The sequence below is a fragment of the Oryza brachyantha genome, chromosome 6 (genome assembly GCF_000231095.2).
Source record: "Oryza brachyantha chromosome 6, ObraRS2, whole genome shotgun sequence".
Taxonomy (NCBI): Eukaryota; Viridiplantae; Streptophyta; class Magnoliopsida; order Poales; family Poaceae; genus Oryza; species Oryza brachyantha.
This window is the reverse complement of record NC_023168.2, coordinates 12,362,798-12,377,370: the sequence shown is the minus strand read 5'-3', so window position 1 is coordinate 12,377,370 and position 14,573 is coordinate 12,362,798. Positions and strand designations below refer to the sequence as shown.

General features: G+C 36.7%; 1 protein-coding gene across 5 annotated transcripts; it reads right to left on the bottom strand.

Annotated features, from left to right (window-relative positions):
- On the bottom strand, positions 1 to 14,317 carry LOC102709092 (translation initiation factor eIF-2B subunit gamma). Of its 5 annotated transcripts, none has more exons than XR_001550595.2 (14): positions 14,146 to 14,317; positions 13,980 to 14,075; positions 13,791 to 13,868; positions 11,456 to 11,536; positions 11,148 to 11,367; positions 11,002 to 11,060; positions 9,976 to 10,025; positions 9,812 to 9,899; positions 9,500 to 9,736; positions 9,323 to 9,415; positions 8,721 to 8,825; positions 8,407 to 8,523; positions 8,049 to 8,188; positions 1 to 286 (listed from the first exon to the last, which is right to left on the bottom strand). XR_001550595.2 is itself a non-coding variant. In XM_006656881.3 (13 exons), exons 1-13 carry the CDS (start codon positions 14,209 to 14,211, stop codon positions 8,111 to 8,113), a joined length of 1,368 nt encoding a protein of 455 aa, XP_006656944.1. In that variant the 5' UTR covers positions 14,212 to 14,317; the 3' UTR covers positions 7,909 to 8,110. The 5 variants fall into 5 exon arrangements, 1 of the variants encoding a protein (XP_006656944.1); XR_001550596.2 differs by having other exon boundaries at positions 2 to 240; XR_001550597.2 differs by lacking the exon at positions 1 to 286 and adding an exon at positions 5,534 to 5,599.
- Between the last annotated feature and the right edge of the window lie 256 nt (positions 14,318 to 14,573).

Genomic DNA, 14,573 nt, shown 5'->3' with positions numbered 1-14,573 from the left:
GAATAAAACTATAAAGTTTGTAACCAATCAAAAATAGACTATTTTGGGATCCTTCATTCTACACATATGTGCAAGAAGCTCTCTGGCAAATAGGTTCTTCCGTAAGTGAAACGATGGATTGATATCATCAAAAATAAGCTTGTTTCTCTGCTTCCAAATGTTCCATGCCGATAAAAAGAAGATTTCTGATAATCCTTTCCTGCCACTCCTCCCAAATCTCCATTTTGCAAGTGTAATCATCTGGAAAAATTCCAGGTTGCGGTTCCAAAAGCCAGTCAGTTTGATCCTATAATTAACAAAATATAAAAAAAATAAGGATAAACCGTTAAACCCAAAGATTCTATCGGCCTGATAGTCGATATCGCTTTAGGCCCGTAGCCGATGGACTAAGACAATTGGCTTTGTAGGAACTTCACGATATGTAATATACAAATATCTTATCGGCTGAATGATGAGTATGATAATGACTGACTAATACAGTCGACTAGTCTTTCTTGAAAGATCGGACTTAACCGAGACGGTTTCATGATTAACCAGCCGATCGGACCGAATTAATAATTATCACACATGCAATCAATAGCCGAGAGGGTTCAGTGTAAATCAAACGTTGTAAAGCTAGATTACTGGAGTAATTATCAGCACATAACAATATTAAATAATTGCATGCATGCTCATGCTAAACCTAGATCGTACTAAACCAATGCAGTTTAGATTTAAGCATGGTCAAGCATGAAATCAAGATAAACTAGCAATATACCCGTGTTAACGCTACTGTGTCATAATATTTTCATTCATACCTTATTTAATTTTGTTAGTTAAATATTTTTTTCCAAAATAGATCTAATTGTACCTTAACTCGATTGAAGTCACTAACGTATAGTGATATTTAATAATAAAAATCAATGGATCGACATAAAGTTTATGTTTCAGACATTGCACAATTTTATCTATCCATAGTAATATTCAATCAAACGAATTTCATGGCCATATGTGTTCCACTATGCTATTAAGGCATGTCTACTAAATAGAAATCTTTCTTGAAGACGAGAGCATCAGTTCTTAAGACAATGCAATTACGATTTATCTTCTAATTCATGTGAAATGAATTAGTTAGGTAATTTGTGCAATCCCAGTGAACAATGTTCTTTTATCACAATCTAATAGAATAAAAAAATATTATATACAATTAGTTATAAATCTTGCGTGTATGTGTATATATAGCATAACTATCTGGGCTATATACTATATAATTTTATATTTTATTGGAAGTTTCTAATATATAGAAAGATTTGTTTATGATGACATATACAAAGTTTCTAATACAAGTTTAAGTTTATATTTTATAGAAAGTTTCTAATATATTTTATCACTATAGGTCTGAAATTTAATGCCGCCTAAAAAAACCGGACGGAGTAGTACAAATACTACTATGTCAAAAATAACTCTCACAATTACATGAGTCAATCTGAACAAACACATGTTTATAATTTAAATAACATATGTGCGTATATATTACAAAATTTGTTTTATACTCATTCTTTTTTTTATTTGACACTATTGATTCAATCGTGTTGATATATACGTATAAAACACCTGGTGAGTATTACAAATACCACTGTGTGAAAAATATTTCGCGTTATTTAATATTGTCAACTTGAATGTACATATAAGTAAGATTATATATATATATATATATATATATGAAGCCTCTATCCTACTACCAGGTGTAGCTGCTCCCTTTACGTCTAAGGTGCATAAACACCTCTATACATATTTCTTCTCTTTCAACGGAAAGTACAAACTATATATCATTCATATGAGATTTAATAGTGTATATACTTTCTGTTGGGTGGGAGCAGAAACAGTTATGAAAATGTTTTTCATCATAGACGTGCAGGAAGTAGCTACACCTGGTAGTAGGATCTAATATATATATATATATATATATATATATATATATATATATATATATATATATATACCCATAGTTGGTACATCATCTAACATACATATAAACATCTAAGGTTGACCATTCGTGTTGATATATATACATATAAAAATTATTATTTATGAATTTGATTCATTATTAGTAAATGGACTATAAGAATGACGTATAATATTCTATGTTTGTATAAAAACTTTGAAAAAGACGATCCATTAGACGAAGATTTGACCGAGATCTGACATGGTGGTATTTGTAATACTCCATTCGGTTTTTTTATGACACGTTGAATTTTGAATCTATATTTGACCGAGATTTAATGCATTAAATTTGATATAGGAGGAGGATAGATGGAATGTGCGCCTGATTTTGGGAGCCGGTAAATAGGAGGGTAGATGGAACGCGGACCATATGATTTGATGAAAATGATTTTAGCCGTTGGATTTGTCCAATGAGTAAATCAAGTTTGTGCACTGTAGGATAAAAATTACAAGTTCTGATAATTAACTATTAAACCAGCGTAATCTATCAATTGGTCCATTAAACTCGATAGATCAAACATACTTCTAGAACCAGATTGGACCAAACTAACATAGATTGAACAAAACCGAGAAATTGCGTAGTTTAGAATGTTATAATTATAGAAGACATAATGATATATGAACTTAAAGAATAAACTAATAGATTACTTAGGATAAGGTTGGCTCTAGCAAAAAACCATGCAACACTCAATCTAATTTGTAAACATAAACTCGGCAAAACAGATTGATCAGACTAAACCGAGACAAATCAGGTGTGCAAAACTCATATCAACAGATTTAATAAAATATTAGCATAACCTTGATAGAGAACCAACTACTACTCTAAACTAATAAATAGATCGAAATAACAAGTCTCAATAAACCGTTGAACAAACTAGATATGATCGAACTAAATCGAGACAGTTCTATCTAACCAATCCAACGGGCTGACAATCACGACTTTACGATGCAAAGCTGACAAATCTCGCGCCGAGAGCTCACTCTTGTCGAAAGCTGTGGAGATGCGCCAAAAGATGTATTGATCATATGATTGTTGATGTCTTTACAAGCTACGAGGTATTGTATTTATACCCCTGAAACTAACTAAAATTGGATATTTATTCATATCTATTACCTAATTGATTACACATAGACTCTATTTAAAGAAACTGCCTAAAACAAACTTTAATATGTACAAGTATTGCTTACAGATTTTATATACTTCCCGAATCTAGCTACATTGCTTCTGGGCACAATCAGACTCATTCTAATCCAAGTCAATTTTCATTGGCCTTATCCAATTCCCTTTTTAGTTGATTAGTCCGATTGCTTTAATTCTTGTCCAATTCAATGGTTTTCTCTCGTTTTTCTATCCAACAGCTAATTCCAAATTCTTGCATTAACACATCTCCACGGCTCCTGCCCGCGTCAGTCCAACCCACGCTTGCGCCCTCGCCTCTCCCGCAAGCGCCCTCTCCTCCACCGCCGCAGTAGAGTTTGGAGTTGAGGCAAGAGTGCAGCAGCTCTCAGCCAGGGGCAATTTAGTATGTCACATGGTGAGAAGAGGCAAAATTGATCCAAATTCAAAAAATGACAAAATAAATGTTATCCGTCGGTTGGGAGTGGCATTTTAACAAAGGATTCTGCGGAGTGGCATTCTAGTGAAACCTTCTTTTGGGAGTGGCATAATATCCGATTTCTCGCTGGGAGGAGTAGCTCACGTCGCCGCGGTTAATCCGCCCGCCCGTGCCCGCTCCTTGTCGCTCATGTCCGTGCGCGTTGCGACACGACCATGCAACCGCCACCCACCCTAGCCACGCACGTGCACGCTAGCCCGCGCTCACGCAGCTCGGCGACTGGCCGTTGGTGGCTGTTCCGCGTTGCCCGCCCACGCTAGCCCTATAAAAACCCATCTATAGGGTTCAATCGTCTTTTCACCACTCCATCTCACCCTCGCTGAGATGTTTTCAATGTCAAATCCCTAGCATCGTTGCTCACCTGAACCCGTCCCTACTCCGGCGAGCTCCATCACCCCTTCCCGTCACCATCGCCCGAGGTTAGCACCCTCCTCGACCTCCCCTCCCTTCCCATTCTTGGGTGCCACCACTAGCGAGCTCCGAGTTGTGTGCGCATGCCACCGGCCATGGCACCACTCCTGTCAACAGCCAACCACCTCCAATGTGCGTGAAGCCATTGGATCGGCCCTCGTGCCTATCTACGCCGCTCGATCTGCTGCCAGGTACCATCTCTTCGTGCCCACCACGTGGCTGACGCTTGTGTGTTCCCATGGCCACCGCATCAGCATGTGTTGGCCACGTGGCGCTCATGTGGCCACCGTATAACGTCAGCGTGGTGCGCATGCACGCTCATCCTATGGACCCAGTCCACCATGGACCGCTCTCCCCTTGAGTCACCGACTGGCATGGGTCAATGGCTAAGGTCGTGTCCCTCTCGGCTAATGCCATAAATTGCACTAATAACATCATAAATTAAATAAATTTTCATAAATTTATTATAACGGTCCAAAACTTATAAAATTCATAACCAATTCCTACTAACTCCAAATTAGGCTATTTAGGTCTAAAAATTATTCTAAGCTTGAGCACTACATGTTTGTTTACTTCGTATGAACTGCTTCAGTGGTTTTTATTAGGGTTTTTCCTCTTTTTTCGTTTTGGAAGTCCATGACCGCGACAAAAGTGTTCAAAAGAATGTTTGAAGAGGCTAGGCAAGTCGCATGTCCAAAACCTTGATCAGTTTGATCCCAGATTATGAAATGATTTACTTTTGCTCAACAAAGTGTATGATTTATTAAATTAAACTGAATTATAGGAAATACCTATCTGCTTGTTAAGACCATGTTTACTTAATTATTAATTCCTTCTAACCTAGGTAATAATTTGACTAGCTCGTGTCACTCGTGACCTTACTAGAAATAAGACTCTCCTTAGCCATGCTTAGTATAACCTAGATCACTATGGATAAAATCAGATATATAGTTTGGAAGAAATTTTATACTATATAGTGATCATCCCAAATATAATAGTACAAAATACACCATCCAACGTATACATTAAGAAATGCACGGAGTACAAGAGGGTATATATCACCATACTAGCGATCACCCATACAAAATACAAAAGATTTAGGTAGGCATCAAAGATGTGGTTGAATAGCAGGTTTATAACTTCACCCATTAATATTCAAGTCTTGGTGCTCACAAATATTCTACGCACAGGTACATTTTAGATAAGTATTAGTAATGTTTGGACCTGCTACGAAACACTGCCGCCATTGTCGCTAGTCCGCAACTCAACTGTAAATTTTGCCCTTGATTTAATTTTGTTGCAGTTAGATAATTAACAAACACAAGTAGTGTACACATGCAACGGACGTAATGGCCAAATGATCGCAGTTATCAAGGTGATTAAGGAATAGAATAGAGAATGACGATCGATCAAAGAATCTTGGACGGATTTTTTTTTAAAAAAAACTTTTTATAGGTAATTTTATTACTAAATCTCCTTAGTAAACATTTTCACCACCTAAACATTTTAGCCACGAAACCGATCTAGTGTGACAAGACAACAATGCTGCTACGCTGGGTAGTTGCCGTGGTAGCTGCAACACCGCTCTTCTGCAACAACGGAAAGGAAAGGGTGACATGGTAAAAAGGTTTGGACCTTATTTGTTCACGTAGAAATTATTGTAATCTAGATTATTAAATCAGCTTATTAGATTATTATAAGCTAAATTAGAAAGAAATGATAAGGTTTAATAATTATTATGATGTATCAAGGGTAATGGGTCTTTAATCCAAAAAAGCATCTTTGGATGAACTTATTAGATTATGTAATCTGATTTCTAGATTATGATAATCTGTTACACTAATTAATTTGCTTGTTTTAGCTTACTTCTAATAAGCCAGATTATAATAATCCCAAGATAAATCAAGCAGGGCCTTAGATGGTAAAAATATTTACCTGAAATATTTATAATAAAATTGTTTATTAAAAATTTAAAAAATAAAACTTTTCTTCTATCTAAAATAAAAGAATGTACCCGAAATTCTCTAGGACAACCAAATGATCGATATTTGCTATCTCAACAGAATAGAATGAAACGAAAGCTTTGACATCCGCAGCTAAACCCATAATAACTAGTTGTCGATACACCTGGGAGCACGCTCCAAGACTGCAGTAGCAAATAAGAGCAAGTACAATTGCAGGCTATAAACTAGCTATGAAAGCCTATGGAGGAGAGAGAACGAAAAATATAATGTGCTAGCACTCAGGAAAGAGCCAGCTCTATCATACAAGTTAAATAGATTAAATATATAAGAAAAGGAGATATGAGAAAAATATTGAAGGCAACCATAAAGCTAACATATTACACGTGTTAACTCTAATATAACCTTATAGCTGATAGTTATTCGGGACTTTGGATGATTTGCCATCCTCCCGGGAGATGGCATTCCCAAATGCCACTTTCTTCGTGAACTTTACCTATTTATCACCGGTCTTATTGGTTTTGTTGATTCAACATTACTTTTGTCTAATTTTATAGGATTATAACTATACAAGATCATTTATCTTGATAATAATTATTTGTTTAATTGTTAATTTGAATTTTAAATTTTCTAAATTATATTTTTACATGAAACTCATTTACCTATATTCTAAATTATACTTGTTCATAAAATCTTTTCTACATAATATTTAATTTATAATTTAAGTTCTAGATACTTCTAAATTATATTTATATATTGACCTTTTCTCTTAATTTACACATGGACCCTTTTTTATTTTTAAATCTTAAATTGTATTTCTAATCTGATTCACTGAAATTTTAGTTGTTTACAAATTGTATTTATAGATGAACTCTTTCCTCAATATCAATTTTAATATCAATTGTTTTATTTGTAATAATTTTCAATATATAAATACAATTTAGAAGTATCTGGAATTTGAATTATAAATTAAATATTATATAGAAAAGAGTTTATGAACAAGTACAATTTAGAATATAGTTAAATGGTTTTCATGTAAAAATATAATTATAAAATTTTAAATTCAAATTAACAATTAAAAAATAGTTATTATCAAGATAAGAGATCCTAATATAGCTATAATCCTATAAAACTAGACAAAGGTAGCACTGAATCAACAAACCATATAGGACGAGTGGCAAAATAGTTAGGATGTGTTTGGTTGATGGTCAAAGTGGGGTTGGATATGGCCATCCATATTTTTAGGGATACGGTGATCCGGATTTATGTTTGGTTGAATGGATGGGACGATCCAATGTTTTGCTTGGTTGGATGAGGATGGATGGGATAAACATATTTAATTACTAATAAATAATAATATTAATTAATCTAACATAAATATTTCCTAATTAGTACAAATTAACGATGAAATATATCTATCATCACTAATTAACACTAACGTAAACTTGTTAATTACTAATTAATAACAAAATATGCTAATTATCACTAAACAATCACTAATGAACACCATTAGTGAAGGTGTAGTGAAGGTACATGAGCTCATCCAGCCAATTTGGCCGGATACACCCATCCAGCATCTTCATAGAATATTTCTTTCCTGGACTACCTATCTAGCTTCGCCCGTGAACCAAACATAACAAAAAATTAGGTGGTCATCTCCAATCCAAGCAAGTCCAGCTAACCAAACACACCTTTAAAGTTCACAAAGAAAGTGGCATCTGAGAATACGCCATCCGGGAGGATGGCAAATCATCCAAGGACCCCTCCTATTAAGTTTGCTGTAAGCTATAAAGTCGCCGAAGAAACTAATTATTAACATAATAGCGGACAGAACAACGTTGGGGATACCAATTGCATTACTGCATCACCCAAATTGACAAATAAAATTGCAAACCAGTGACAGAAACACTACGAATAAACTGATACTGAGAGTTTAGTCATAACATGAATCAACTTCGCTAGACGAGCTTCAACTGTCCAAGCTCATCTGTTAGAATAGACAAGAGCACACTATTTTCTAGGGGTCACAGTTCAACCATTTAAACAAACAAAAAAAGGTTACCCCCTCCCCTCTTACCTCCTGTTGTACGGATGTATCTGACTCAGCAAACAACATCGTTCAAGATTCAACCAGAAGTATCAAAATCGCTCTACTTTCTTGCTGAGAGATTCTGCTTTGTATTCACTACCAGCCGTTACAATATAACCAGCTCCAACCTGGAATTATTTCATCATAAAGACAAATTCAATGTGGCATTTCTGTATAAAACCTAAGTATAAAATTATTCATTTCTATTTTATATACCACGGTGAAAAACAATATCAACTAAAGGAAACTTTACTTGACATGAATAAACATTTCCCTTCCCCCCTAAAATTTTAATCACTTCTGAGTTCAAGTAAAATCATTGTACAAAGATGGGGAAAATAGGTACCTGACAATCTTTCAAAATAGCGCGTTCTTGAAGCTGCACATTATTGCATACCACAGAACCTTGGATGTGACATCCATCTTCAATAACCACATGGTTCATCACGACAGAATTGACAATCTAAAACAAATGAACATAACAGTGAAATGTTCAAACCAACAAAGTCAGAAGTACTTGGTTGTAGTGTTCCACTAAATGACCTACTAACTTCATTGTATGGGAAACTACGGTATAAAAATAATGGCAGGAGAAAACAATGATAGCAAGTAGAACAATGAAATCTGTAACAAATTGGCATGAAGCATTAGTATTATTACCTTTACATTTGAACCAATTCGACAATGCCGACCAATCACAGATCGCTTGACACTACACTTGTCACCTAACTGTGAACCCTCAGCAAGCATGCATTGTGGTCCGATCTAAATAATCAAATATTACAAGGAAAGTAAGCCAATATAGAAGCTCGCCATTTAATAAATGTTGACAAATAGAATAGACGGAAGTGCTATTTTTCATTAGTCTACCAACAAAACTTAAAAACATAGTGTCCTCAATATCCACACGACAAAGCAGATTCATCATTCCAACGATCAATATCAACCAAACATACTGAACTTCTCATAAAAAAGTATATAATTAAAGAATCTGGTTTTGTAAGAAAAATATTAGGAATACTATTGTAAGTACTGGTAATGTCAAAAGATCCAATCATTTCAGGGGCCGTGTTAAAATGGAACATACATTACTTTTTGTATGCAGAGATCATTATCATCTTCAATCCAACAAAGTTTGCACAGCAGGACTTGATAGAATAGAAACATTTGCATTCTATATTTAGCTTCTATTATTTTTTTAATGTGTTTCAGGTAACCATGGCATGGTGCTAAAACAAAAATTACTATGAAATCAGACTCACTGTAGTCTTCGACCCAAGCACAGAAGTTGGATGGATGATGTTGTTTTGTGCAGAAAAGGAATAACCAGACAAGTGACTAGCATCCCCTACAACCTGTTAAATTATGGTTAGCCTTCAAGTAAGAGCAGCATTATTGCAACAAATATATAGGCATTTACTATAGGATGAAATCCTTACATCTCGATTAATATCACAGTATGCCTGAATGGAGTCCAACCGATGGCAATACTTGTTTTTACTAGCAATATAAACACAGCACCTATATGTTCCTCCAGCTGATAACAAATCTTTCTTGAAAGCAGATGGAGCAAGTATGCGATGCTGTGATAGACACTGTAAATGATTGTTGGATGGAACTGCAGCATCGCCAGTTTCATCGATGACTGTTCCCTCACCACCTGATGGCGATGATCTCTACACAAATTTGACCAAAATTAAAAAATGCTTAGATAAAGACCATCACACAACAAGAAATTGAGATGAACATACCAACTGATTCCTAACTAAGTATGGGAGGACTTCAAGTCTAATGCTACGGTATGCGTCTTTCTCTTCCAGTACATGCTGCAACGTTGTCCTGTGACCACCAACAAGAAGGTATTACTGGTTTGCACATTGCAACACCAAACAAAGTAAAAGGTAAATAGATCTACCTCTTAAAAGCATACAAATGTGCATCCATCAAATCACTTCGGATTTCCATCTAGCAAAAGGATGATGATTAGTTAAGATTACAATGCAAAGAACATTTTTACTGCAAACTGCAAATTTGAGTCTCCTGCATTGAAGTTGAAGAGAAGGTTGATAGAGAAATGTTCCCTACTTTGTCAGGTCCCATTTTTAAGATATACTGCTTCAGTCAGTCAGTGAACCATCCATTAGAATGTGTTTGGATTAGGTAGTTACGTTTGGGAAATGGGGATGAGTTAAAATTCAAATGAAATCCTAAATAAAGAATCCCTTAAAATGCAAATGTATCCACAATAGAAATCATGAAGCCCTTTCTGGAAGAGACAAATGGAGAACTTTGAATCCTATAATGAAAAGAAATAATTCCTATGAAGCCCATTTGGATCATAGGATCGAATTCATGCATTATTATGAAATTTCCCTATGGAGATCTATTATCATTCTTGAAGTCCTGCATTTTTTGGGTGTCATCCAAACAGAAGTTTAAACATAAAATGATGCCCCTCCCATAGTTCTAATAAAATGTACTCAGTGCCCTAATTTTATTTATTGCCTGATTCTACCCTTCGCCACTGCCATATTAAACGATCTGCTAGTACGTACCATGCATCATATATCATATGCTGAAGCCTGCTATATGGTGTCTGCCTCAGTAGGTTTACATGGTTTGGTGCATTTCAGAACAAGAAAATTGATTCCCTTCCATTTAACTACTTGCTTAAATACTATTGAATTACATTTCTTGAATTTAATTGTGCCTACCAAGTGCCAAATGAATAGAGATACTAAGGTCTTGAGCTCCATCAATCTATTAGAAAGTCATCCCAAGAACTAAAATTAAGTTGCCAAATCTCTATTACACCCAAAATATTCTTTATCCAGATGTTTTGTGGCATGTCATGTGTTATGGCACATAACAAGTTTGACGTGACAATATATTTCTCTTAGGAAACAACATCACTTCATATACAAAGCTACATGTTCCGTACCTCACCTACAGCTCGAATTTTTCGCTTGTAAACACGAACATCTTTTTCAACATCAGTTCCTGCAAGTGATGATTGACAGGCATATAAATCATGATTCATAAATGACAGCTATTAATCTACTTTGATAAACAAGACATTATGCAAACCTGATACAATATGCAACAAGAATTGCCTTGTGATGTCTAGCCCAACTATGTTCAGTCGAGTTGGTTTTTTAGCTTTATCTTTCCCTCCAGAGGAAGCAGCATCTGAAGGACCACTGACAGGAACAGAACATAATAAAGCAGTAACAGCAGCACCATTTCTTCTGTGAGTAGCAGCAACAGCCCCAGGAAGTACATCAGTTACCAGGTCTCCGCTAATCACCTATTGTAACAAGGTTGTGATGCATTAGTATCTACATTACACTCAGCATGCATATTTTGGCATTCTTAATGTTTTATAAAAGCATTACCAAAACATCATTTGCAGTCAGCCGCTTTGAAATAGCCCGTAATGCACCTGCTGTTCCAATGTCCTCTGGAACTGCCACAACCTTCACAAGAGAAACAGAAGTTACCACCAAAGACTGCTAAACATATACTCCAGTCCCTATAATATACTGTGCTATACACATGGACCTGTTTTAATTTGAGGAAACAGAACGAAAACCTAACACGTAACTGAACTAACGATTAGAAGAGAACACATACACAAAAATATAAATGAAATCCACGTGTAGAATCAAAGTAGTTGGAGAAGCTAAAAACAGGAGGATTTTAGCAACATATTGTGCTGACTGTGGCCGCGTTCGGCGGTAGTGGTAAGTTAACTTACCCCTCTCGTTTTCCGTGCGCACGCTTCTCGAACTGCTAAACGGTGTATTTTTTGCAAATATTTTCTATAGGAAAGTTGTTTTAAAAATTTATATTAATCTATTTTATATTTTTTTAATAATTAATAATTAATTAATCATATACTAATCTATTACTACGTTTTCCGTGACTGGATAAGTTACCTTATCATCTCACTAACGAACGCGGCCTGTGTCTCTATCAGAAACCGAAGATGTCATACCATAATATATTAATGAAAAACAATGATTAGATAGTGCAAAGAGTTTGCACTTTTGACAGATGTTATATTACTGGATTTACATGAACCAATAATATTCAGTTAGTTTCATTTCGATAAAAGTTGAAAGGTATCACCAAGTGAAAAAACTGCAGAAGAGTGGATCATAATATGCTCAGACACATACATATTCTAGTAACCAGTTAGCCACAAACCAATGTAAAACTACCTGTTGTCATGAATATCAAATATTCAACCAAAAGCAAGGAAAACTAGATAAGGGTCACGTTAACAACTTAACAGGGAAGATATGTGGGCTGAATGAATTCACAATATCTGAGAGATACTACTTTACTAAATCGATGAGCAATGAATCTAATCACTGAACGAGCAATGAATCCCCAACCCCAACGAACGCCAAACGAACAAAGGCTCCTCTTCTTTTCCGGTGTATCCTTCGCCCAAAAGTTCTTAAGTAAATTTATAAAAAGAACCTAACCATCAGTCTGAACTCCCAGGAAATGAATAGCTGACAGAAGGGAGTCACTGTTAAGTGGTTTCTGTGTGTGCTCTTGAAAGCGTGGCTGGCAGAACAATATGTCCATCTAATTTGTCCGATGAATCAACCACACCGTGCTAAGAAAAAAAAAAGTATGATATTAAACCCAAAAGAAAACTAACAGAGATGCACTATGTTCCTCTATTTAGCGATGGGTGCGGGTTGACCCACGGGTAATCTGTGTGTCAGGCTCTACTTTAACTAAATGAACTAAGTTTCATAGTCAACATCTTAAAGAACGAAATTAGTTTATTTAGTTAAACTACAGACGGTCACAGTTTATTGTTATGTGAAATATTGTAAGTTTTAACCATTTAGACTGCTAGCCTCCATATTGAGAACTTAAAAGTTAAGACAACACATGTGTGGAAAGTGCAATAACTACAATCTAAATTATACAAACAAAGGGAATACAGTCCAGTGGCAGTTTCTAATAAAAAAAGTTGTATCTGGGATAAAAACTTGCAGTTAGCAGACACTGGCTTCTTTTTTCGCGATACAAATCTGGTATTGGGATTTCCCTTTGGTTCCAATTCATAGTAGATTGGAAATATGTTGAACATGGAGGGGCGTCATTTGAATTAATTTAGACCAATAGCTACACAGCTTTTTTTTTTAATCATACACAGCTTTTTTTTTTATGACAGCACATACACCTAGCCAACCAATTTCACTAAGAAATGGTAACAGCTTGGAGCTAGGTAAACTGATTATATCATAGTGCTCAATCTATCGTAACTCCTTCAGCATTCAACCTATCTTCAAATCTTGAGAACCCAGGTAAACAAGCACACAATTGTAAGAATATGCACAGCAACACGAGGCCGTCACAGTTTAAAATTTCCTCATGAGAGCCCAGGTAAACAAGCACACAACTGTAAAAATATGCACAGCACCACGAGGTCATCACAGTTTAAAATTTCCTCATATGGGAAAATTAAAAGGAATTCATCTACAATATGGTAACCTGACCAAAATGATTCAATGATATCTCAACGAGAGAACTTTTACAAACTAGGCAAAATTGAGGCAACAGTTAGCCCATATCTACCCATGATATCTAAGGAATCAGGAAGCATCTAATTTGGATATAAATTAGCTGATTCTGACTGCAAAAGGGCAACACCTAGGGTCTCATACTTCAATCAGCCGAACGCCAAATAGTCTTCGGACTCACCTCTACGAGAAGGCGATCCAGGTACGCGCTCGTGGCCCAGGCTCCGACGAGGCGCGCTGCCTCCTGCCCCTCCACCACCTGCACAGCAAGAGAGCACCCGCATCAGCCACAATCCCCCGCAACCTTTTCAAGCCGAGCCCAAGCAGATAGATACGCAGGAACTCGCCCGCACGGCGCGCGGACGCTCACCACGATGATGTCCTTGAGGTCGCTGGCCTCGAGGAGGTCGAGCACGTAGGAGAGCACGGGGCGGTTGGCGACGGGGAGGAGTGCCTTGGGGACATCCTGTGCGAGAAGAAGAAGAAGAGTGTCAGTTAGGGCGCCGCAGTTAAAAGACGGGTGGGGGGAGGAGGACCTTGGAGACGAGGGGAGAGAGCTTCTCGGAGGTGCCCCCGGCGAGGACGACGACCTGGAAGTCCATCTCCGGCGGCGGCGGCGGCGGCGGAGGATTGGGGAAGGTCAGGGTTTTGGGAAAGAAATTCTCCGGGCCGTGGGGCCTGTTCCCGATTTCCGCCACGTACGTCGGATAGCGATAGCAGCTTTCTTCTCCTACCGTCTTCTTCCTATCTACATTCCCTGTACCACCACCAAATTTGCTAGCATTTCAGGATTTACCATTCAATCCATACTTCGAGAGATGTGATTTTTTGTTTTTGTTTCGTGTCAATCAGTCCATTTGCCTATTGTTCATGTCATGTATGTTCATGGTCATTAGCAGTGTCACTATCGTCAAAAACTATTGCCACCATTGTCGCTCAGTGTTCTTGCCACCATGCCCTAGCA